Source organism: Thalassophryne amazonica, chromosome 12, assembly GCF_902500255.1.
Source record: "Thalassophryne amazonica chromosome 12, fThaAma1.1, whole genome shotgun sequence".
Lineage (NCBI taxonomy): Eukaryota > Metazoa > Chordata > Actinopteri > Batrachoidiformes > Batrachoididae > Thalassophryne > Thalassophryne amazonica.
Genome location: NC_047114.1, coordinates 9,732,424 through 9,759,324, shown reverse-complemented (window position 1 = coordinate 9,759,324; position 26,901 = coordinate 9,732,424). Strand labels below are relative to the sequence as shown.

The 26,901-nt window shown below is 39.8% G+C and overlaps 1 protein-coding gene across 1 annotated transcript; it reads left to right on the top strand.

Moving 5' to 3' along the window:
• The first annotated feature begins 267 nt into the window (after nucleotides 1-267).
• On the top strand, nucleotides 268-26,282 carry cldn15la (claudin 15-like a). The gene is made up of 5 exons (XM_034183702.1): nucleotides 268-632; nucleotides 14,449-14,613; nucleotides 16,147-16,228; nucleotides 25,934-26,047; nucleotides 26,127-26,282. Exons 1-5 carry the CDS (start codon nucleotides 416-418, stop codon nucleotides 26,206-26,208), a joined length of 660 nt encoding a protein of 219 aa, XP_034039593.1. The 5' UTR covers nucleotides 268-415; the 3' UTR covers nucleotides 26,209-26,282.
• Nucleotides 26,283-26,901: the final 619 nt, after the last annotated feature.

Genomic DNA, 26,901 nt, shown 5'->3' with positions numbered 1-26,901 from the left:
TACAAACACCGGAGGATGTAGTTGTTCCATGACTGTCAGTCTGCAAGTGCAGTTTGGTCCAGGTCTTGATGTCATCTGGATCCAGGTCGAGGGATTTGAAGTGTGTGTCAGCAGCAAACAGCGGCCGCTGTGGATGAGTTTCAGGGTTTATTAAGGAGCGGCTGAAGACTCGCTGCCATCGTCATCATTAGTGAGGTGGGGGAAGATCAGGGCGCGGCTCCCAGCAGAGTGTAAAGTCCACAGGTGTCACTTTAATGGTCAGAGAGATCAGATCCACTGAGTGCCAAACCTCCACATAGACACTAAGACTTTGTCTTTTTACACACTTACTACCAGTTTGGTTTGATTCAACAGTCTGAGGGTTGTTTTGATCCTGTTGGGTCTTTACGAGCTTTTATTTGGAAACGTTACCATCATGTCGACCGCTGTGGAAGGGACCGGGTTCATCATGTGCCTGATCGGCTGGCTGATCACTGGAGCAGCGCTCGCTAACGACTACTGGAAGATATCCACAGTGTCCGGCAGCGTCATCATCTCTCAGAGGCACTTTGAAAATTTGTGGCACTCATGCGCCGAGAACAGTGCTGGCATCGCTGAATGCCAAGACTTCATGTCGCTGCTCAGTCTTCCTGGTAAGATGAGTGCCAAGTAGCCAAAAGTTCACTCACTGAGACAAGTTCTTTTGTAGTCCCCAGGCGATGGGAATTCAGCTGCTCTGGTTCTCATTTTTTTGCCACCATTTGTTGCTCCATTTTAGAACGTTTATGTTCGTTCTTCTTAGCTAACCCAACAATTAATCGTCACACTCACTGACGAATCAATGACTGAAATCAGTGCAATATTTTGCAGCAGTTCATGTAAATTAGTTTAAACAGATGCTTTAATTTTGTGCGTGTGTGTGTTTGAGTCTCATACCTGAAGCAGGTTAGTGTGTCGCCAAGTTTCCAAACAAGTTAGTGGATTTTACAGCCTGAATTAAACAACGACCTCTCCAAAGTTTAATTTAAAAAATGTGTTTTGTGTTCTAGTAAAAAAAAAAAAAATCCTTGATAATTTAACTGCTGTGTCATTTCAGGCGATCATTTAGACGCCATTTTGAGCTTCGTCTTGCTTCACTAAAAGCAAAATGGAGGAAAAGGAGGGAAAATGGTTTTGTTTTCTTTCAGCTTTGATTTGAGCTTGGATTCATTTTCATTCTTGTAACCTGAATAAGAAGAACTGAAAAATAAACCTGAGCCTAATTTGAGTAAGTTTATGTATTCAAAAATTACAAGTGAAACTACTTTTCTCACACACACACACACACACCAGGAACAAATTAAGATGGTTTCTTTAAGCACATCCAGGTTGAGTGTCTTTATCAAGGCTATGATAAACCAGAAGGGATCAAAACCTGCTGCTTCTGTGTTTCAGAATGAGACTTTATTCTGGTCAGACTGTTTATAAAGAATGCCACATTATTAGGCACAGCTAAAAGTCACATTTACTGGTCAAACAGCTCCACAGACTGAAACACCCGGACCTCAGAGAATTATTTTGACTTAACAAACACAACTTTATAATTATCATTAGACAGAACTGTATTTGTGCATGCTGCCTACAACCCCACAACCCCAAGTTGGGACGTTGTGTGAAATGTAAATAAAAACAGAATACAATGATTTGCAAATCCTCTTTAACCTATATTCATTTGAATACAACACAAAGACAAGATATTTAATGTTCAAACTGATAGACTTTTGTTTTAGTGCAAATGTTTGCTCATTTTGAAATGGATGCCTACAACACGTTTCAAAAAAGTTGGGATGGGGCAACAAAAGACTGGGAAAGTTGATGAATGCTCAAAGAACACCTGTTTGGAACATTCCATAGGTGAACAGGTTAATTGGTAACAGGTGAGTGTCATGATTGGGTATAAAAAGGAGCATCCCCAAAAGGCTCAGACATTCACAAGAAAAGATGGGGCAAACAACTGCATGAAAAAAATAAACAGTTTAAGAACAATGTTTCTCAACGTTCAGTTGCAAGGAATTTAGGGATTCCATCATCTACAGTCCATAATAAGAAGATTCAGAGACAAGACTCTGGAGAACTCTACACGCAAGCAGCAAGGCTGAAAACCAACAATGAATGCCCGTTACCTTCGATCCCTCAGGTGGCACTACATTAAAAACTGACATCATTGTGTAAAGAATCTTACCACGTGGGCTCAGGAACACTGATGAGTCCACATTTCAAATTGTTTTTGAAATCATGGATGTCGTGTCCTCCGGACAAGAGGAAAAAGATCATCCAGATTGTTCCCAGCGCAAAGTTCAAAACCCAGCATCTGTGATGGTATGGCGGTGTGTTAGTGACCATGGCGTGGGCAGCTTACACATCTGTGATGGCACCATCAATGCTGAAAGGTACATCCAGGTTTTGGAGCAACACATGCTGCCATCCAAGCAACGTCTTTTTCAAGGACGTCCCTGTCATCAAGACAATGCCAAACCACATTCTGCACATGTTACAAATCAAATCACAACAAACAGTTGCCCCAAGGCGCTTTATATTGTAACGCAAAAGCCATACAATAATTACAAAAAAACCCCAACGGTCAAAACGACCCCCCTGTGAGCAAGCACTTGGCGACAGTGGGAAGGAAAAACTCCCTTTTAACAGGAAGCAACCTCCAGCAGAACCAGGCTCACAGAGGGGCAGTCTTCTGCTGGGACTGGTTGGGGCTGAGGGGAGAGAATCAGGAAAAAGACATGCTGTGGAACAGGGTAGAGATCAATCACTAATGATTAAATGCAGAGTGGTACATACAGAGCATAAAGAGAAAGAAACACTCAGTGCATCATGGGAACCCCCCAGCAGTCTAAGTCTATATCAGCATAACTAAGGGATGGTTCAGGGTCACCTGATCCAGCCCTAACTATAGGCTTTAGCAAAAAGGAAAGTTTTAAGCCTAAGCTTAAAAGTAGAGAGGGTGTCTGTCTCCCTGATCCGAATTGGGAGCTGGTTCCACAGGAGAGGAGCCTGAAAGCTGAAGGCTCTGCCTCCCATTCTACTCTTACAAACCCTAGGAACTACAAGTAAGCCTGCAGTCTGAGAGCGAAGCGCTCTAGTGGGGTGATATGGTACTATGAGGTCCCTAAGATAAGATGGGACCTGATTATTCAAAACCTTATAAGTAAGAAGAAGAATTTTAAACTCTATTCTGGAATTAACAGGGAGCCAATGAAGAGAAGCCAATATGGGAGAAATATGCTCTCTCCTTCTAGTCCCCGTCAGTACTCTAGCTGCAGCATTTGAATTAACTGAAGGCTTTTCAGGGAACTTTTAGGACAACCTGATAATAATGAATTACAATAGTCCAGCCTAGAAGAAATAAATGCATGAATTAGTTTTTCAGCATCACTGAGACAAGACCTAATTTTAGAGATATTGCACAAATGCAAAAAAGCAGTCCTACATATTTGCTTAATATGCGCATTGAAGGACATATCCTGATCAAAAATGACTCCAAGATTTCTCACAGTATTACTAGAGGTCAGGGTAGTGCCATCCAGAGTAAGGATCTGGTTAGACACCATGTTTCTAAGATTTGTGGGGCCAAGTACAATAACTTCAGTTTTATCTGAATTTAAAAGCAGGAAATTAGAGGTCATCCATGTCTTTATGTCTGTAAGACATTCCTGCAGTTTAAGTAATTGGTGTGTGTCCTCTGGCTTCATGGATAGATAAAGCTGGGTATCATCTGCGTAACAATGAAAATTTAAGCAATGCTTTCTAATAATATTGCCTAAGGGAAGCATGTATAAAGTGAATAAAATTGGTCCTAGCACAGAACCTTGTGGAACTTCATAATTAACCTTAGTCTGTGAAGAAGACCCCATTTACATGAACAAATTGTAATCTATTAGATAAATATGATTCAAACCACCGCAGCGCAATACCTTTAATACTTATGGCATGCTCTAATCTCTAATAAAATTTTATTGTCAGCAGTATCAAAAGCAGCACTGAGGTCTAACAGGACAAGCACAGAGATGAGTCCACTGTCTGAGGCCATAAGAAGATTATTTGTAACCTTCACTAATGCTGTTTCTGTACTATGATGAATTCTAAAACCTGACTGAAACTCTTCAAATAGACCATTCCTCTGCAGATGATCAGTTAGCTGTTTTACAACTACCCTTTCAAGAATTTTTGAGAGAAAAGGAAGGTTGGAGATTGGCCTATAATTAGCTAAGATAGCTGGGTCAAGTGATGGCTTTTTAAGTAATGGTTTAATTACCGCCACCTTAAAAGCCTGTGGTACATAGCCAACTAATAAAGATAGATTGATCATATTTAAGATTGAAGCATTAATTAATGGTAGGGCTTCCTTGAGCAGCCTGGTAGGAATGGGGTCTAATAGACATGTTGATGGTTTGGAGGAAGTAACTAATGAAAATAACAGACAGAACAATCGGAGAGAAAGAGTCTAACCAAATACCAGCATTACTGAAGGCAGCCAAAGATAACATGTCTTTGGGATGGTTATGAGTAATTTTTTCTCTAATAGTTAAAATTTTATTAGCAAAGAAAGTCATGAGGTCATTACTAGTTAAAGTTAAAGGAATACTCGGCTCAATAGAGCTCTGACTCTGTCAGCCTGGCTACAGTGCTGAAAAGAAACTTGGGGTTGTTATTTTCTTGAATTAGTGATGAGTAGTAAGATGTCCTAGCTTTACGGAGGGTTTTTTGTAGAGCAACAGACTCTTTTTCCAGGCTAAGTGATGATCTTCTAAATTAGTGAGGCGCCATTTCCTGTCCAACTTACGTGTTATCTGCTTTAAGCTGCGAGTTTGTTAGTGTGTGTGTTACAACAGCGTGGCTTTGTAGTAAAAGAGTGCGGGTACTAGACTGGCCTGCCTGCAGTCCAGACCTGTCACCTATTGAAAATGTGTGGCGCATTATGAAGTGCAAAATATGACAACGGAGACCCCGGACTGTTGAACAACTGAAATCGTACATCAAGCAAGAATGGGAAAGAATTCCACTTGCAAAGCTTCAACAATTAGTGTTCTCAGTTCCCAAATGCTTGAGTGTTGTTAGAAGGAAAGGTGTTGTAACACAGTGGTAAACATACCGCTGTGCCAGCTTTGTTGAAATGTGTTGCAGGCATCCATTTCAAAATGAGCAAATATTTGCACAAAAAGAGTAAAGTTTCAGTTTGAACATTAAATATCTTGTCTTTGTGGTGTATTCAATTGAATATAGGTTGAAGAGGATTTGCAAATCATTGTATTCTGTTTTTATTTACATTTTACACAACATCCCAACTTCATTGGAACTGGGGTTGTATATTAATTTTAACTTGCACAATACTGGTGTATAAATACACTGTAATCTAGATAAATTCTCCAAAACAAAACTAAAAAAAATTCAAATACGTAGGTGTGTTACTAAATTTAATATGTATATGTTGGGGGACAGGAATGAGCGAAACACTTGAGCATGCTCACTATGTCATTTAGGTCTTTCAGACTTTTTTTAGCAAATGCTTCAGGGGAGCATTAGCATGGCTTAAACATTTCAGCTTCCTCACGCCTTTAAGCATTTTTTTTTTTTGCCTTTCAGCTTCTACGAGGCTCCACCCCCAGACACCCCTAATAACATCTCTTAACCCCCTGCCACTTTAAGCATTTTTTTTTAAAATGTAGATGTAAATTAATATTCAAATTTTTCAGGTAGTTGACAGTAGGGCTGTACAATATGGCCAAATTATCGTATCTCAATATTGTCATATCAATATGATGTATGATATGAATGATTTCACACAGTGCAGCAACAGTGACAATTAAACATTCTTACACAAACTATTAATAATACCATACTCATTTTGCATTCATCATAAGGTTAGGATACTGCGCCCTCCAAAAGTATTGGAACACTTGAACTTTCACACATTTTAATTGTTTGTCATTTTAATACAAGAAATACAAAAAAATAAAGAATAATTTCTAGAATTATCTTCTAGAAACTGAAAACAAAAAACTCTAAAACTTCATAATACCTTTAAATAATAATCGTTTTTGTCAGTTTTCTTTATACAACTCAGGGGATGGAAACGAACATTTTCAAGTCAGTGAATGTGTCTTGGACTTTATTTATGGGTGATTCTTAGACTACGGGCACTTATGTCCTTTGATCATATTGTATGAAAAACAGAAAAAAGGGGAAATTTCACACTTTTATAGTTATCTTTACAATGAAAGTGTGTTAAGAAATTTGTTCTAGTAGTCTATCATGACTTTTTCACCTTTTTTCAGCATCATTATATGCAAATATTGATGTTTTGTGCTTGTCCCACACCCAGACTTTTGACCTTCAATAATAAAAATGAATGGTAAAGAAACGTTTTTTCTAATGTTTTAAAATATCTCTGAATAAAATCAGTAAAAATAATCAAAACATAATTGGGGTGTCATAACTGTTGTGATTTTTTTTTTTTTTTTTTTTTTTTTTTTTAAACAAAATGTAGTTGTCCCACACTATTGCTGTAATTTTCACCACAACACTGTAATGTCCCTTTAAACAGTTTGTATGAAAGATTGTTTGGGTAGTTTCTATGGAGATAAACAGTGACATCAGAGCACATGTATATAGCGCCAAATCACAACAAACAGTTGCCCCAAGGCGCTTTATATTGTAAGGCAATGGTGTGGTGGAAATTACATTTACAAGGCCAATAGTGCCCGTAGTTAACGAATCACCCTTACATCAATTAAGAAATACAAAAGTTTCTTTCACCAAAACATCAAATCTAGTCTTTCATCTCAAATGTACTTTGTCAAATTGTAGCTGAACTATCAGTTCTTTAAGAAAATCCTCCTCTACACCACTTCATCAGGAAGCTGGATTTTATATTTTTAATTAATTTATATCAAGTTGTAGAGATTTGCTTTCAGTTTGACTTAAGATAATTTTAGAAAAAAAAAGTATTTGAAATGGAATAAACAAATTAAAATGTGTTAAATACCAAGTGTTCCAATACTTTTGAGGGCAATTGAGAAACACTGAGGAGCAGCATCTTACATCTCATATATAGTGCAGAAGATGAGAATATTTAGAGTGGAATCCTGCAAACGGTGATGCAAGCAAATTCAGCACTAATAATCCACAGACATGAACTCAAAAAAAACACTGAATTTTCAATTAGCAGACAAATAGGGGTCAATTGAAGAATTATACAAGGGTCAAAATTAAAAGATGCTCCAATCATGTTGACAACTACGTCACATTATTTGCCTGATCATAAAGATTCCAAAAAGGTATAGTTTGGACTATCTGTGACTGAATGTTATGGAGTTTCATTTATTTCATATTTCATTTATTTATTTAGTTGGACAATGCATATTAATGAACACAAAGTGTATATATGTCAGATTATAGCCATGGGCTAATTTCCATCTGTAGTCCCTGACAGACTATAAGAATTAAACAATTTACAGTAAAAACACAAACATCACAGGAGCTTACAATACAACAGACTACATTACATAAGGGTCACTAACTACTACAACAAGACACAGACTAGACAAAAGACAGGAAACAAAAGGACACTGACATGATCTGAGCATGGTTAGTTTACATAAACTCAGTTAAAGGAGGACAGTTAAAAAACAAAAAAACTACATGTACAATTCAATTGGAATAAGTTAAAATTGCAAGTCTAATTTCATACATTTATACATTTTAAAAACCATAACTTATAAGGTGCTGTAGTGCATTGAACATTTCCTACAGTTCTACAATTTTCATAATGCTCACATTTTTTTGCCAGTTATGAGGTAAAAGCAGCAAGAATGGTGACAAAGGTCAATTTTAGTTTGTACAGGGGTCAAGAGTTAAAGTTGCTCCAATTTTGGGGAAAAAAATGCAAATTATTGGTTAAGTTAATCAGGTTTTAAAAAGTAACTGTTTGCATCATGTGTTATGCTTAGTTCATTTTACAGGGTAAAATGTCAAGTTGCTCCAATTTTGGGAAAAAAATTATGCCAATTATTGGTTGAGTTAATCAGGTTTTAAAAAGTAACTGTTTGCATCATGTGTCATGCTTAGTTCATTTTACAGGGTAATATATGTCACATGTCATAGAATCCAATGGACATTTACCTTGTTTGACCTTTACTTTGGAGACCAAGCATTCAACACTATCAAAACTGTTCCATTTATTAAACCCACTCCCAACCAGGCTGCCTATTGAAAATTCAAGTGGCCAGTCGATTTTTTTAACGTGTAATGTCTAAGGTGTATTTGTGCTGAATTTGATGCTTGTATCACCATTTGAAGGATTATTTCAATTATCTGCTTCACTAATAAGCCAATACAGCATGAACCTCTGTCTGTTAGCTATATAATTCTAAAAGCATCAATATATACACTCGTATATATAAGGCAATCTGAATTAAAGGAGAAATGTCGCTTTTAACAACCTGGACCTCATTTCTGGCATTACCAATATAAGTTTGCTGTCATTAGGAGTCCACGGTTCACACAACGTGTCCAGGTTCAAATACGGCTCCAAAATGTTTCTTCTTCTACTAAGGTGGATTAGAACTTTTTGTGGTACACAGTGCCAATTACTGTACGGGAGAGACCCAGCAGTCAATATGTGTCACAGATTTAAAATGGCTCTTTTCAACCAGACCTGCGGTGCCATGTCAATCATCTGGGGTTGTACCTCGAGTGTCCAATAAGATTTGAAAGTGGTGCAGTGACACCCAGCTCCACCCGTGCCAGGAATGTGATATTTCCTGTTTCACTGTGGGCTCAAAATTTGGCACTTCCTGTTTTAGTGTGAACTTGCCACTGAATTTTGCAAGATTCCATGTGATCTCATCTGTCAATCCAGGAAATGTTGATCCAGGAAGTGTTTGACATTTCCTGTTTCACTGTGGAATCAAAATTTGGTACTCCATGTATCATGAGCGAGCTATGTATTATATTAATGAACAATCTCCTAAATAACAATAGCGAGCTACTTTAGTTGGTTTCTTTAGTCATAGTATTTCTGAAATATGCACTGAAAATTTTTTTTAATTATATGCATTACTATCATGGGAAACATGTTCCAACTTGCACTAGCTTGGTGTTAGGAGCAATGCCAAGGCACTGACATCGCACTTATGAGCTGAGTGCCTTCATTGTGAACAACAGCTATCGGTTTAGCTAAGCCAGCAAGTCAAAGGGCTGGGAGCTGGACCATGTCCTAGCTGTCATAGTCACAGCCGTCACTTCCTCAGCGAGACTAGCTGGTGGTCCGCACGTCGAGGCACAATCCATAAACACGGCCAATTTCACGCTTTAGGGAGAGGAAACGTGCTTTGTTCTCCTGACCACACAAATGGAAAGAATAAAATCCGTGGTTAGATCCATGTTTTAACGACCTTTATCAGGCTGTGCTGGAAGTCCTTCATTTCTGCAGTCTTCTCCAGAGGCAGTCAAAAAACAAAACTAAAAATCTCACTTTCCTCCACAAAATATCTGGAAAATCTGACCACCTATAAATAATTGTTTTAGTGCATCCTCGTAAAACAGATTGATTATTTTGACATATTCACTGTTAACGTACACAAAAAAAAAACCCACAGATTTCACACTAAAAAAAAAAAAAAAAATCCGTTTTCCCCCATCTATTTCAACAGATGCCCTCAAGGGGCATTACTGTACATGATGCCATCAAAGTCCAGTTTTATGAGAGGTTTGTGTTTGAGTGTTTATCAGCAGCAGGTGAAATCAGGCTAATTATTCCCTGTGTTTGTGACTTAATTTGTCACAGTATGTAGCAGCAAAAATAAAACAGTACATCTACATTTTTATAATTGTTTATTTGGAATAGTTAGCTCATTTAAAATTTGATTTCCTAGTGATATGTACTTTAAAGCCGTGATTCACCATGGAATTAATCATTCACGTGTATTGAAAACTAGCATCACACAATGTGATGCTAATAGGGCACTGCAGTCTCCTTTGAGGACGGGCACTAAAAGGGTAAAATATGACATGACATAATTTCTCTACTTCTGGGGGACCAACCATGGCGTTTTCAATGGGTTTTTGGGCAAATTACATGCAAACAAAGTGAAAATGCAAAGAAAAAGTGACGATGCGGTGTGAAAGTGAAGACCCGAACAAATGTGTCAAGGCGGTTTTACAGGCGAGAGAAGGGAGCTACTCTGGTTAGCTGTGTAAGCTAACACCAACATGACATCTCCCACTCGCTTTGTCTTCCCTTCTCCACTGGGAATCACAAAAAAAAAAAAAAAAAAAACACTTTTCGCAACTGCTTCGGTGATTGCAGCCAAAAACAGTACACCATTTGTCCGTGTGAAGTTATGTTGTGTATATGATGCACAAGGGCAGCAGAGTTCCCCGTAAGAGGTCAAATCCTGTGACATCATGCAGGGTTCAAACGAGACTGCGGTGCCCTATTGGGGTCATGCTAACAGAGAAACATGCCAATGTTATATAATGCAATGTTAATGTCCTTTCGGCTGCTCCCATTTGTTTGGGGTTGCCACAGCGGCCAGATCTGCATTAGTATTTTGGCACAAGTTTTACACTAGATGTCCTTCCTGACACAACAGTTTTACATGGAGAAACACACACAGCCCCTGATGTTCCGAAGAGGTCTCCAATCCAAGTACTAACCAGGCCCCACACTGCTTATGTGACGGCGGCCAGTAGGAGTTGCTGTGCAGTGGTAGTCAGCAATCCTCACTCCCCAACAGCTTAAAAAAAAAAAAGAAAAAATAGGATCCTCTGGCTACAAAGCCAGAGCCCTGGGTTTTGGCCTTATGGTTAGAGAGTCCGTCACCTGTGCCAGACATCATGAGTTCATGTCCCAAGGGGAGCAACCACAACAAAGAATGCAGATGAGAGAGTGTTCAGCCGCTACACCAAAGAGGTTATAAATGAGAACCAGAGTGTGCACTCCCAATGTGTAACAAATGTGTCTTCATGGACATGACACATCCTAACTGGGAAAATTGACGAAGTGCCCAGATATTAATCCGTTTTCAATGCTTATTTGCGACTGAAAATACATGTTAAATGCTATTCTGACCTGGATATCGAGCCAGTAAAATCAACTAACATTAAATTATGTCAGGAAGGTATTAAACTTACTCTGACACACACACACTCCGAAATATTAGTGTTGAAAGTTACACAGATCTGATCTGTTCCAGCTGCACTGCTGAGACGTCCTGCAGCTGCTGCTGTGTTCAGTGTGACTGCAGACTCTAGTTCTCATTTATTTGACTCCGACTTACACAGAGCAGACTGCTGCCATAATGCAATGTTAATGCTGCTTATAAAATATGCTTTGTTACAATTTTGCTTAGAAAAGTCTTACTGCACATCTTCAGGGAATTTTACATTTCCTGGGAAAAAAAAAAAAACGAACAACAAACTTTGCTCTTTTTGGTGTTTGTTTTTTGCTAGACAGATGAACTAATATGTAACAGACAAAGATTTGTGCCTCAGAGAATTTTGGTATACAACCTCTGGCAAAAATTATGGAATCACCGGCCTCGGAGGATGTTCATTCAGTTGTTTAATATTGTAGAAAAAAGACATCACAGACATGACACAAAACTAAAGTCATTTCAAATGGCAACTTTCTGGCTTTAAGAAACACTATAAGAAATCAAGAAAAAAAAGATTGTGGCAGTCAGTAACGGTTACTTTTTTAGACCAAGCACAGGAAAAAAAAATATGGAATCACTCAATTCTGAGGAAAAAATTATGGAATCACCCTGTAAATTTTCATCCCCAAAACTAACACCTGCATCAAATCAGATCTGCTCGTTAGTCTGCATCTAAAGAGGAGTGATCACACCTTGGAGAGCTGTTGCACCAAGTGGACTGACATGAATCATGGCTCCAACACGAGAGATGTCAGTTGAAACAAAGGAGAGGATTATCAAACTCTTAAGAGGGTAAATCATCACGCAGTGTTGCAAAAGATGTTGGTTGTTCACAGTCAGCTGTGTCTAAACTCTGGACCAAATACAAACATGGGAAGGTTGTTAACCCTTTACCTACTGAGGCTATAAATGGACGATTGGTTATACTTTTTTATTATAGCAATAAAAGAAATAATGTTCCATGTTTGTGTGCTTTGTTACCCTTTTCCAGGAGTACCTGAATTTCAATCATCACACCTGATTAACTATTTATACACATTTGTAAGTTTTAGCATTTAAAATGAGAAACAGAAACGAACTTGATTTTTGTTTTTCAATGAAAAATGGTTATGTAAAGGAAGTTTGGATTTCATATTTTTAACAGGAAGCTGTATGTGTTTACAATCAAAATTAATTTTGTGTGTCTAGAACTCCGAAACAGTGCAAAAGTAAACATTTTACAAGGCGAAAATATGCAAAAAGTAACCAATTTTAAAGTGCAGAACTAAACTATTAACAACAAACAAAGTGCAAAACTATATACAGATATATCAATTATCTGTAGTATTAAAATATGCAATAAGTCACTCATTTGATCACTCATTTTGTGCAAAATTATACAATATGAATAAAACAATGAAGTGTCAAACTATATACAAATATATAACCAAGAATCAAAATTAGATCTAAACTACATCAGTCAGTGTGGTACTGTTTGTAACAGTTTCTGTCTGGCTGAAAACAGAGGCCAATTTTACAAAGTTTGCACATCCAGCAGGTTGACCTCTTGCAAAAACGCCTCTTGCAAGGTGGGTTTCCACTGCTTGTTGGCACCGGCTTGTGGCTGATGGAGCCATCACACCCACACCTTCACAAATGACACCAACACCCTGCCTTTTCCTCAAAAATTACTACATTTATGTTTGCTGTCTGTCTCTGTACTTTTCTGTCACTTTTGCGCTCTTTTTCATACTTTTCCCTCATTTCAAAAGTCACCAAACGCACTTTACCGTAATATATGCAACATATAGCATACTGTTGGAAAGCACAGGTTCTTGGCTTGCTGTCAGTGTTGAAATTTTTCAGATTGAGGGCTTACAGTAATGAGAATCAGTGGCGCACTAGTGTGAAACTTCCGTGTTTTTCCTCTGCGTTATGATGTCACAGGCTTACGTTTACCGTAATACACCATATGTCATTGGAAAGCCCTTGGTGTTAGCTTAACAATGCACTTTGAATCATTCGGAGTGGACAAACTATGGCGGAGTTACGGTAAAAAAAAATGCATATGGAAAATATGGCGTGGGCGCCATCTCCGTAGATAAAGGGTTAAAGGCAAACATACTGGTAGACCAAGGAAGACAAAGTGTCAAGACAGAAAACTTAAAGCAATATGTCTCAGAAATCGAAAACGCACAACAAAACAAATGAGGAACGAATGGGAGGAAACGAGTCAACGTCTGTGACCGAACTGTAAGAAACCGCCTAAAGGAAATGGGATTTACATACAGAAAAGCTAAACGAAAGCCATCATTAACACCTAAACAGAAAAAAAAAAACAAGGTTATAATGGGCTAAGGAAAACCAATCGTGGACTGTGGATGAAAGTCATTCAGTGATGAATCTCAAATCTGCATTGGGCAAGGTGATGATGCTGGAACTTGTTTGGTGCCATTCCAATGAGATTTATAAAGATGACTGCCTGAAGAGAACATGTAAATTTCCACAGTCGATGATATGGGGCTGCATGTCAGGTAAAGGCATTGGGGAGATGGCTGTCATTACATCATCAATAAATGCACAAGTTTACGTTGATATTTTGGACACTTTTCTTATCCCATCAATTGAAAGGATGTTTGGGGATGATGAAATCATTTTTCAAGATGATAATGCATCTTGCCATAGAGCAAAAACTGAAAACATTCCTTGCAAAAAGACACATAGGGTTAATGTCATGGCCTGCAAATAGTCTGGATCTTAATCCAATTGAAAATCTTTGGTGGAAGTTGAAGAAAATGGTCCATGACAAGGCTCTAACCTGCAAAGTTGATCTGGCAACAGCAATTAGAGAAAGTTGGAGCCAGATTGATGAGTACTGTTTGTTACTCATTAAGTCCATGCCTCAGAGACTGCAAGCTGTTATAAAAGCCAGAGGTGGTGCAACAAAATACTAGTGATGTGTTGGAGCGTTCTTTTGTTTTTCATGATTCCATCATTTTTTTCCTCAGAATTGAGTGATTCCATATTTTTTTCCCTCTGCTTGGTCTAAAAAAAAAAAAGTAACCGTTACTGACTGCCACAATTTTTTTTTCCTGATTTCTTGTTGCCATTTGAAATGACTTTAGTTTTGTGTCATGTCTGATCTGCTTTTTTTCTACAAAATTAAACTGAACATCCCCTGAGGCCGGTAATTCCATCATTTTTGCCAGGGGTTGTAGATAAGACTACATTTCCCATGAGCCTTCAGTGTCAATGCAGATATATCTTTTGCTCTCTCCAGCTCACATCCAGGCATGTCGTGCTCTGATGATCATCTCTCTGCTGCTGGGACTCTGTTCTATGATTGTATCTCTGCTTGGACTCAAGTGCATCAAGATCGGTTCAGCTACAGACCAGTCCAAGGCCAAGCTCGCCATCACTGGAGGCATCCTGGGAATTGTTGGTGGTGAGTCTGCAGGAACAAAATTTTAAAGTCAAAAGATTTGTGATGTCACCATCTTCTGCTTTTTAAATATCTGTCGAGCCACTACAGTCTGCTTTTAGGAAATATCATTCCAAAGAGACGGCTCTTAAAGTGGTGAATGTTCTTCTGCTTGCAATGGATTTGGACACCACTATGGTTCTGGTGCTGTTAGATTTCAATGCTGCATTTGATACCATGGATCATCATATTCTACTTGATAGGCTGGAAAATCATTTTTGGGATTACTGGGAGTGCCCTTGCATGATTGACATACTTGACCACTCACTGTTTTGTACTGTAACACTACCTCTGACCTTAGTGACATGAAATGTGGGGTTCCACAGGGGTCTGTCTTCGGCCCCCTGCTTTTATCCCTTTATATAGCTCCCCTTGGGCACATATTGCGGCGCTTTGGGATTACCTTTCACTGCTATGCTGATGATATTCAGTTATACATGCTGATCACTGCTGGTAATCTCATCCACATAAAATCCGTAGAAGATTGCCTTGCCTCATTGAGAAGGTGGTTGTCTAGAAACTTCCTACTTTTAAACTCTGATGGTTCTTGGTCCAGTGAGACATCGGCTTGTGTGTCATACATCACACTGAAAGTGAGGAACCTTGGGGTAATTTTTGTTTCTACATTAGCCTTTGACCTCCACATTAGAAATATTATGAGTACTGCTTTCTTCCACCTGCGAAATATAGCAAAGATTCATCCCATCCTGTCTGTGGCTGATACTGAGACCCTGATCCATGCATTTATCTCTTCTAGATAAGACTACTGCAATGTTCTATTTTCTGGTTTACCGCAGTCCAGCATTAGGGCTCTCCAATTGGTCACCCCTTTGAGTCTGGTCTGCTTGAGGTTTCTTCCTCAGAGGGAGTTTTTCCTTACCACTGCTGCTCTGGGGGTTAGTAAGGTTAGACCTTACTTGTGTGAAATGTCCTGAGGCAACTCTGTTGTGATTTGGCGCTATATAAATGAAAATAAATTGATGTGTCTTATGGTCTTCATCCGTACAGTCCAGTCCTGAAAATGCTGCATGCAGCTGTTGTGATTCAGTTTTTTAACTTCACAAAATCTACATGACTGCTGTCATATCAGTGAAGGCAGAACTCTGAACACATCCTTTATCAGTCGACTCGGTCTCCTTGGGCCGTGGCTACATTGGGCTTGGCTCAGTCCTCTTGTTCTATTGCGTCATGGCTACATTGTGGTACACGTGGCGTTATTGGGCTGTGGTGAGATTCAGCTACACTTGCTCCTATTTGGCCACAGCTATATTCAGCAATGGACTGCAACTATATTCTGCTAGACTCTGATTGGGCCATGGCTACATTCAGCTACACTCATTTTCAGAATGGTGTATTCACAAATCTCAAGATGCTTAATAGAATTTGAACATCTTTGCTCCATTACTTCAAGTTGTCAAGGATTGACCTGAATTCACGTTAAACCCAAGTATGATGTAAAGTCTTAATGTTTCTTTATTTTTGTCTGAACTGATGCAGGTCTGTCCTCTATGGTGGCTGTTTCCTGGTATGCTTTCAGTGTCGTGCAGGACTTCCACAATCCGTTCACTGGTGGTGTGAAGTAAGTCAAACACAGTTCAAGCATGTAAACTATTTGAGTATATTTTTAAAATAATTGTGATAGACATGTGTTCCTCAAGCTCGGGTCATCTACCAGAGGCCTGGGAGTTTGAGGGTTCGGCTTAGTCACTTGGCTGTTCTGTCCTCTTCTGGACAAAGACCTCTGGTGTTGTGCCTGGAATCTGCTGACGCCACTCTTCCAATCTGGGGATTAGAGATTCTAGTTGTCATATTACCACTTTGGACTTTACCTTCCATACCTGCTCCTGTTCCTTCAGCCCTTGGTAGTTCTGTTTTCTCGTGCTCCTTTCCGATGTCAGCTGGGATTGCCACATCGATCACAACTGTGGTTTTCTTTCCCTTGTCAACCACCGCTGCTTGTCTGTCTGGCATTTGGAGTCGCACACGACCTTTGCCCTGTCATTCTCAGCAACCTTTCTTGGCGTCTCCCATTGGGACTTCTAATCCGTATGCAGCACAGATGTTTCTGAACATGATTCACAACACGTGGTTGGGCCTCTCAGTAATGCATCTTGCTACTATGTGCTGGACTGTCTCTGGGGCACATTTGCACAACCTGCAACTTGGCTCCTGTCAGCTATGGTAGACTCCTGCCTCTATGGATTTCATGCTTAGGACTTGTTGTGCTGCCATGATCAGAGCCTCTGTGCTGTCCTTTAGGCTGGCATTTTCTAGCCACTGGTAGGTCTTCTTGATGTCAGCCACTTCCTCTGTCTGTATCAAATCAATTTTATTTATATAGCGCCAAATCACAAACAGTTACCCCAAGGCGCTTTATATTGTAAGGCAAAAGCCATACAATAAGATAGTCTGTAGATAGTACATCCCATGGAGGGTCTTGGTCTTCCATGATATCTCCTCCTCCTGTTCTTCATCACCATCTGTCTTCAGCTGCCTGAGGCATTCTTGTAGCAGATGATCTCAGGGGGCCATCTTTCTGATGTATTCATGGAAGATCCTTCTCTCATCCTAGATTGTGGCTCTGGCACTCTAATCTTCGCCCTCCCTCCTTGCATTGCTCATAGAGCCTCAGGGTACTGGAAACCTCTGTGCATTGTGAGGAGTTTTCATGTCTTGATGTCAGTGGCATCTATCTCCTCCTGTGGCCAACTTATTATCCCAGCTAGGTATCCAAGGACTGGTAGGGCTTATGTATTGATGGCTTGGATCTTATTCCTACCATTGAACTGGCTTCTCAGCACCTGTCTTATCTTCTGGAGGTATTTGGCTATGGCTGACCTTTTTGCATCTTCATTATGGTTACCATTGGCTTGTGGGACTCCCAGGCACTTGGTAGCTGTCCTGCATACAGGTATTGTCAATTCCACCCCCTCAGTCCAGATCACTTTCCCTCTCTTTGCCACATTTATCCAGTCCGAATGACATCCGATATCCTCACTATAGATCCTGGTGAGGTGGATCAGTGAGTCAATGTGTTCCGCACTCTTGGCATGCAGCTTCCATGTACTGGAGATGGCTGATGGTTGCTCCATTCCTGAATCGGCTGTAGCCCAGTGACGTGCGGTGAGGTTGATGGCTGGTGACGCACTGACTTCATTACAATAAGATTTACAGACATATGAACCCCACAGAGTAGCTTATTCACCTTTTGATTGGTAGCAGTTAACGAGTTCTCTTTAAAATCTCATCTCAGCATTCTTTACATATACAAACTGCAGTACATGGACTTACCTTTACTTGTAAATAACGTCCATGTACTGCTCCTTCTGAACAAAAGCATCGATGACTTGTTTGTAGATGTTTCCTTATCTTCCTTCAGTTTCCAAAGTCTGTCTCAGTAGAGATCACTGCCAGGGAGGAAAGTTGTCCATCATTCCTGTTTCGACTGCATGTTTTCAGCCTTTTCTGGCTCTGAATGTGAGTGGTCGACCACTCGTGTTTGAGGAGACTTCTTTATAAATTCATTAGGCCACAATATCCCATCTGAGTCCAGACATTGTCACAAGTTGAGAAAATGAGGCAGAAACAGGCTGGACATCCACACAGCCAGACTTTATGTGTGTCCCACTCCGTTTGAAAAGAGTGGGTCTTCTGTCCCGCAGTCTGAAAAACCTTTTAGCTCCAGTGTTGGTCTTCCTTTAAGTCAGGGGTTTTCAGAGTGTGGGAGAGTGAGCCCCCGTCAGAGAACAAATGAATAGCTGCCCCCCAGCAACACAAACAATTTCAACATCTTCATGTGTTTAAGGAACTATCTGCGCATTTACACATTTTATAGCCTTTGTAAACGTTTTTAAAAACCTATTCTTTCACACATTTTACACCCTTTTCAAAAATTTAGATTTCTGTTCTTCAATTTCTGTGTTTTGTGATTTTAAATTTAAACATTTGTGTTTTTAAACGTCTTTGGCATAACTAACATTTTAACATAAATAATAAGGGATGGGTATTGCTAAGATTTTATTGTTATCGATTCCGCTTATTGAGCGGATTCCCTTATCAATACCTCCCGTGAATTTTCTGTGTACTAAAAGTAGGTTTTACAGGTTTTCTATGTCAGCAACATTTTATTGAGTCTTAAAGTAAATAAATATGAAATTGGTCACTGGATCCTTGATCTCTGGACAAATAAAAAACAAAATCTGTAGTTTTTCCTCAAAAGCATTTCCTTTCAGACATTAATGGCACAACTAACTCCATACCTTTGAGCTGAGCTCTTACAGCTGGGTGGAGTTCACTGATCTGAGGTTTTTGCTCACCTCATGCTCCTGGAGCGAGAGAGGTGAGGTGCTGGAACCAAGGGGACGGCAGTGGGTGAAGGTGTGTGGTGGTAGTCTTGAACTAGGCAAAGAATCCCTTGTATCTTTATGTGTCTTTATGTTCCTTTTGTAGGAGTCCTTAGCTTGTTTGATAGAAGAACACAACCTTTTTTGCTGTTAATTATGTATTTTTTTAATGTTACTGTCTTAATGTATTTATAAATTGTTTGTTCTTGTTATCATATACACACTATTATTTATATGTCATGGACATGAACGAGTGAAGCGCTTCAGCATCTCACCGTGTCATTTAGGTCCTTCAGACTTTTGAGTAAATGCTTCAAGGGAGCATTAGCGTCGCTAAAACCCGTTCAGCTTCTGGGGGGGGGGGATTTCAAAACATCAAATCTAGACTTGCATCTCAGATGTACTTTCTGGCAAATTGTAGCTTTAAGAAAATTTCCTCTACACCACTTCATCAGGAAGCTGTATTTTATATTTTTAATTAATTTGATTTCAGTTTAAGGAAGATAGCTTTAGATTTATCTATCTACAGTTGTGTCACTGATGTGTCAGACAGCAAAATTAAGAGGTTATTTAAAAATAAATCCTTAGAGCAAAATTAAGAGGTTACACAGGTTTGATACAGAACAGGGGAGGATTAAATTACCTGACTTTTTCAGCCTGAGCGTCTTCATGTTATATCTCATGAATCAACAGCTGCCTGCTCGAATCACTGGAGAAACATATATATATATATATATATATATATATATATATATATATATATGGCAATTAAAGGAGAAATGCTGATTTTTATAACCTGGATCTCATTTCTGGCATAAAATATGGTTGTTTACTCGTGACAAAACTTTCATGTCATTAGGTGTCCCTGAATCAAAATTGTTCTACTAAGGTGGATAACGTTTTGTGGTACACAGCGCACACTACTGTACTGGAAAAATGCAGCTCTTTTCAACCAGACATGGTGCTGTGGCATGTCAATCATCTGTGTCCAGTCAGATGACAGGGGAGTCCAGTGCAACCCTGGCCTCCGCTCTAGTTCCACCCATGCCAGGAAGTGTTCAACATTTGACATTTCCTGTTTCAATGTGAACTTGCCACTGTATTTCCGTGAGATTCCATGAGATCTTGTCTGTCAATCTAGGAAGTGTTTGAGATTTCCTGTTTCACTATGGACTCAGTTTGGCACTTCCTGTTTAGAACTCCCTGTACCATGAGTGAGCTTCATGTCACTTAGCTGGTATTATTATTATATATTTTTTAACTTCTATTTTGCCATTTGATTTTTAAATGGACTACAATGGATATAAGTGTTTTCACTTTCTTGTGTCAATGTATTTTTAACGTATTTACAATTATATTATGTACTTACATTGAACTTACTAAAAATCACACATGCATGTACTCACTTTTAATATAAAAATGATTTACCACCGCTTGTTGGGATGGTGTGTGAGTCCAGAATGTAATTACCAGTGTTAGCTAATATCCATAGTTTCTCCAGTCCTATTAGGCCTGTCAATGTTCTGTTTTGGCAGTGTTCATCCTTGACCCAAAATACATAAACATACTAAACAGCAAATGTCAGTTGTCCTCAGTTTGTCCGTCATTGAAGTTATACACCCATGCATGCATTGAGAGGTTCTTGCCTTTTCTGCATTCTGCCATAAACAGGAGCTTCTGATTTTAGACAGACGGGGCAGAAGACATCAAATGCAATGCACATTTCACTCATGGTACCAGCAACATGACACTTAACTGAATAAACCAACTGAACTACATAAACACCTAAATCAATGACTAACATTGTTAAACTACCATGAACCACAATAACATAAAACCTCAAAACCCAGAACTCCCATGGTGCATTGCAGCACAACAGCCATTGTTTACTGGTTTACTAAAATTGTCCTAGCAATTTTTTTGTTTTCACAGCATTCATCCTTGACCAAAAATACATAAGCATACCAAACAGCAAATATCAGCTTTCCCCGGTTTCTCCATGATCAAAGCCAAACACACACAGGGGCCACTTGGCTATTACAGTATAGATGTAAGTATGCATGGGTGTGTGTATAATATCTGCAATAATAAAAGTATTTGTTATTGCACCCCATTTTTATCGGCGGTGCTGGCATTTCTGTGCCGTGCTCCTGTGCTGCCTTTCGGCCGAAAGTGCACTCATTACCGCGGGAGACAAAGTGGCCAACTGGTGAAGCTGAAGCACTGTTTGGCTTGCTATTTGACTTCTGGATGAGCTGTGCACTGTTAAGGTTTGATTGCAGAGTTCAACTGCAACCAAAAAATGCAGGCAGCATGGACACAAAGGTCAACCAAGGTGATTTATTGTGACATAGTTCCAAAAAGGTGCAAAAGGTGTTTAAGAGCCCCAAAATATTCCATACATACAGTGCAGCAAAAATACAACAAAGGCTGCAAAGTGAAAAATCAAAAACCAGAGCCAGAAATGCAAAAAGTCAAAAACTGGAGATAACACCAGAAACAGTACTTACACATAAGGATATACAGGAACCTTGGAAGGAGCTTACACAGGAGACATACAATGAACCAGCAACGACTGACAAACAAGGAAGTGCTTAAATAACCAAACTGATTAAGGAACAGGTGTGTTGAATCAGGGGGAGGAGGAGGAGCAAGTGCACAGGAGGAGTTGACTGAACAAAATGGAGGATGGTGAGTGATGGGTCAAAGGTCATGTGATAACTAATTAAAGGTGATCAGAACTAAACAGAATCTGCAGGTGAGTAGAACATAAAATACAGAAAAGCTAAACCGGGAGCAAAGGTGCACATAAAGTAACTACAGAAAGTGTGAAAATAAAATGATTCACAAAATCATACCAAAAAGCAAAGGTGCACTTAAGGTAACTGCAGAAAACTGAGAAAATAAGAAAACAAGCACTTTAACAAAATCACAGTGAAAACTAAGCAACAACCAGAATGAAGTACATAACTAAACTAGAGAGGAACTCAAACCAGTGAGGGAGTGTAACAGAAAACTAAGACAGGACATGAGAACAGCACACAAAACCATTGCAAATAAACACTTAAAATGCACTAACAGGGGCAAATCCCAGCAGTGCACAGAATTCTTGTGGGATTTGTCCTGCCCTGGCACCTTGTGGATCTGATTAAAGGCTCTGAGGACTGTTGGCCCGGCCGCCCACGTCTTTGCCGGATTGATGTGCACCAGCGGCGCTCTCGGAACTTGGGCTTGCTTTGCCGTGTTCCAAACAGTCAGACTGTCATCCCCACTGAGGTCCTTACCCTGAACATCAGATCACTGTCCTCGAAATCTTTGTTGATTAATGATTTAATCATGGATCATAATTTAGATATGATTGCCTTATGTGAAACTTGGCTCAAACCCACAACTCTCCTTCCTCTGAATGAGGCCTGCCCACCAGCATACACATTTCGTCACGTGTCCCATGGTGTGAAGCAAGGCGGGGGTATTGCTTTTATTTACAAATCTGGGTTTTCTTTATTAGCTGTTGGGGGTCACAAATATAATTCGTTTGAGCATCTGACTCTCCGTTATGCCCGTGATGCTAAGTACTATCAGGGTCATAAAACTGGAGCTCAGCTATGTTATTTTGTCACTGTTTATAGGCCCCCTGGCCCATATTCTGACTTCTTAGATGAATTTGGTGCGTTCATCTCTAGTTTGTCAACTAGTGCAGATAACATTTTGATTATTGGTGACTTTAACATTCATATACATAAGACTTCTGATCCCCTTAGCAAATCATTTATGCAAATTGTGGATGCTGTAGGATTCCAGCAATGCATTCAGGACACACATTAGTGTGGTTCTTACACGTGGGTTTGCTGTCACAAATATCGACATCTTGCCTCTCGCATCTATAGTCTCAGACCATTCACTTATCAGGTTTACATTTACGCTGCCGCGTTTAGTGGAACAACAACCTTGTCTACTACTGTGGGTCGTATTAAACCCTCAACTATGACTGAACTTGAGGCCAGACTACCAGCTTTAGCTTCTGGAGAATGCTAAATCAGTAGACAGCCTTGCGGATCATAGCGCTTAAAACTACAATTGATAAGATTGCGCCTCCTCTTTTGGGGCCACATTCTCCCAAGGCACAGTTACCTTGGTTCAGTGATTATTTCCGTGACCTCAGGCAGAAGGCAAGAGGTTTGGAACGGAAAGGGCGTTGTTCCAAATTAGAGGTGTTCCGCCTTGTGTGGCGGGATGCTATTTTAGATTATAGGCATGCACTACTGGCCACTGAATTCTCAAGATACTTATCAATTATTAATGTCTTTGACTCTGTCTTTGATCCCGTCTTTCATATATATATGTGTGATTTCACTTAATATTACTTTTCTAGTTAATCACTGAACTGCTCACACGGTGAAATGACATTTTGCTTGCATGAGAAGTGTGAGAGCGTAAGCCTTGTTTTTGCTAAGCACAGATGTACATTTTAATTAACAAGTCGGCCTTGAACAGAGAATGATGCAGCCTGTACACTAGCCCAAGATTGGCGCTGTTTTCTTTCATATTATGAGAAGACTTATATCTGTCTGAGAACAGACCGTGAGACTGGAGATGGAGAGCCATAACAATTTTCATATCGATGTGAGAATAGGCTGTGAGATGCCACTATGTTTTGTATATTGTCTTCTGCAAGATGTCTGTATGCAACTTTGTTTCAGTAAATTCAGGAGGCGAGTGGGCAGGCACTTCAGAGCTGTCTGACGAGCAGTGATGAGCGTCATGCCCACTGGATCTCCCTGATCAGGAAAGAAATTCAGCGTTTCTCGCGTGGTCATTCTCTGTAATAATTTGAGCTGTCTCTTTTACCAGGTTTAACCCTGACAGCCACAAAGTGGACCTATTGCTCTGATTTGATCAGTAAAAACAAACATAACTCAAAGTTCTTGTTTGACACGGTAGCATTTCTTATTCACGGGCAGCCACCTGTTAGTCGTTCTCCCTTTTCAGTGCAGAATTTCTTGGATTATTTCAAGAAGAAAATAGAAGATATTAGGCTGAGCATATCTCAGCAGGCCTCAGCCCAGCCATTAAAACCTGCTATGGAGGTTGGCGCTACCATTGAGGTATTCCCTAGATTTACAGAATTTAATAGTATTTCATTAGGCATGCTGACGAAACTTGTAGCATCTGCAAAAAGCACAACCTGTTTATTTGATCCCATACCAACAAAACTGTTTAAGGACCTGTGGTCCACTCTTGGGCCGACTGTGCTTGAAATGATCAATCTGTCATTAACCTCTGGATCTGTTCTGAAATGTTATAAATCTGCAGTGATTAAACCATTGCTTGAGAAATCTAATCTTGACCCTAGTGTATTGAAAAATTACAGGCCGATATCAAATCTATCATTTTGTTCCAAAATTTTAGAAAAGGTGGTTTCACGGCAGCTTGTAGACCACCTCACTGAGAATGATCTTTTTGAGCCGCTGCAGTCTGCTTTTAGGAAATATCACTCCACAGAGACAGCGCTCACTAAAGTAGTGAATGATCTTCTGCAAGCAATGGACTCAGACACCACTATGGTTTTGGTGTTGTTAGATCTCAGTGCTGTGTTTGATACCGTGGATCATCATATTTTGCTCGATAGGTTGGAGAATCTTTTTGGGATTACTGGAAGTGCCCTTGCGTGGTTGACGTTATATCTGTCCAGTCATTCTCAATGTGTCTTGTATAATGGCACTACCTCTGACCTTGGTGATATGAGATTTGGGGTTCCTCAGGGATCCGTTTTAGGCCCCTTGCTTTTCTCCCTGTATGTAGCACCCCTTGGGTGTATACTGCAGAGTTTTGGGATTGCCTTTCATTGTTATGCTGATGATACTCAGTTGCACATGTCGATAACTGTGGAAAATCTCACTCTCATAAAATCCCTAGAGGACTGTCTTCTATCAGTGAGAAGTTGGATGTCTAGTAACTTCCTACTTTTAAACTTTAATAAGACTGAAATGATGGTTCTTGGTCCAGCGAGACATTGGCATCAGTTTGACCAGCTGGTGCTCGACTTGGGTTCGTGTGTCATACATCATACGGACAAAATGAGGAACCCTGGGGTAATTTTTGATCCCACGTTGTCATTTGACCTCCACATCAGGGGTTACTACGACTGCTTTTTTCCATCTGCAAAATATAGCGAGGATCCGCCCCATCCTGTCTATGGCTGATGTTGAGACCCTGATTCATGCTTTTGTTTCGTCTAGACTAGATTACTGTAATGTTCTATTTTCAGGGTTACCGCAGTCCAACATCAGGGGTCTTCACCTGGTTCAAAACGCTGCTGCTAGACTTCTGACATGTAGCAGAAGGTCTGAACATATTACACCCATTTTGGCATCCTTGCACTGGCTCCCTGTCTCTGTGAGAGCAGATTTTAAGGTTTTGTTATTGACTTATAAGGTTGTTCATGGACTGGCGCCATCTTATCTGGCTGATCTGGTTGAACTTTACGTGGCGGCCTGGGCTTTGCGGTCGCAGGATGCGGGACTTCTCTGTGTTCCCAGGGTGAAGAAGAAGTCAGCAGGTCAAAGAGCCTTTTCGCGTCATGCACCCACCCTGTGGAACAGTTCCTGCGACTGTGAGGCAGTCAGAGTCCGTGGACATTTTTAAGTCAAGACTGAAAACCTATTTTTATTCTCTTTCTTGTGAATAGTTTTGTTTTTTTTTTTTAATCTGTTTTATTCTTTTACTTCTGTTTTTAATCATGTATTTGAAATTTGTTTTTATTAATTTTTAATTATTTATTTAAATTTTATGTAGAATTGTTTCATGTAAGGCGCCTTGAGACGGCTTTGCTGTGATTTAGCACATTATAAGCTAATTCAATTGAAACTGAATTAAATTGAAATTAAATTTTCATATTTTATCAGAATTTTCAAAGGACATCATAAAATGTTTATGTGCAGATTTGAGCTGGGCACTGGCCTCTTCATGGGATGGGGTGGAGCTGGTTTACTGATCCTGGGTGGAGGTTTACTCTGCTGTGCCTGCAAAAGAGTGTCACCTAAAGGCAAGAAAAGGTAAGTGCATGTGAAGCTAATACTTACTTTTTTGTTCTCAGTCTAACTTTTTTTTTCATCTATGTTATTCATTTGGCAGTGGTTACTATGGAAACCCACCACAGAAGATCTACACCTCAACAGCCAAGTCAGACCCGGGTTCAGGCAGAGCCTACGTCTAAACACCAACACGCCTGTTTTGATCCCGCTGGAGGACATGATTTTTACTGTCTCTGATCCATGAACATTCACTAAATATGTCAAACGTCTAATGTAACAAACACGCGTCAGTGTCACCATGTCACACAGCTTAAAGCGTGTGCCACATACATGTATCCACCAGGGGGCAGGTTAGAGCCGAGCAACACCTGGCAAAAACAATAACAGCGTTATGTTGTTGATCTCAGTTTTGATTTTTGGACATATTTGTCTTTAGTGTTTTTCAAGAGTTTGTGCCATTTTTGTTTTGTTATTCTCACGTCAATCATCCAGTCCCTCTCTTTAGCCCCGCCCATTTGCACAAGGGTCTAATCCTATTTGTGGGCTGAGTCAGTGGTGAACGCTCAGCGAACGCTGCGTTACGGAAGCGCATTGTTTTCACTGGATTAAAAAAGCACATTAGATGCCTTATCTCTTTTCACTCGTTTTTTCACTCATTTCTTGTAATTACAAGATAAAATGAAAAAAAAGAAAAAGTTCTTGTCACATGTAATTTCTTGCTAATCAGTGGGCAATAATGGTGATACCACAGTGAATCTGCTATCCTTCTTGGTTTGAGACACTGGGAAATGCTGATGTTTCTTAAACATGAGGGTGGTATTAATATTAGTATGTCAGCACTGCGCAGTCTGGATGTCGCTCTCTTTCTGCAGGAG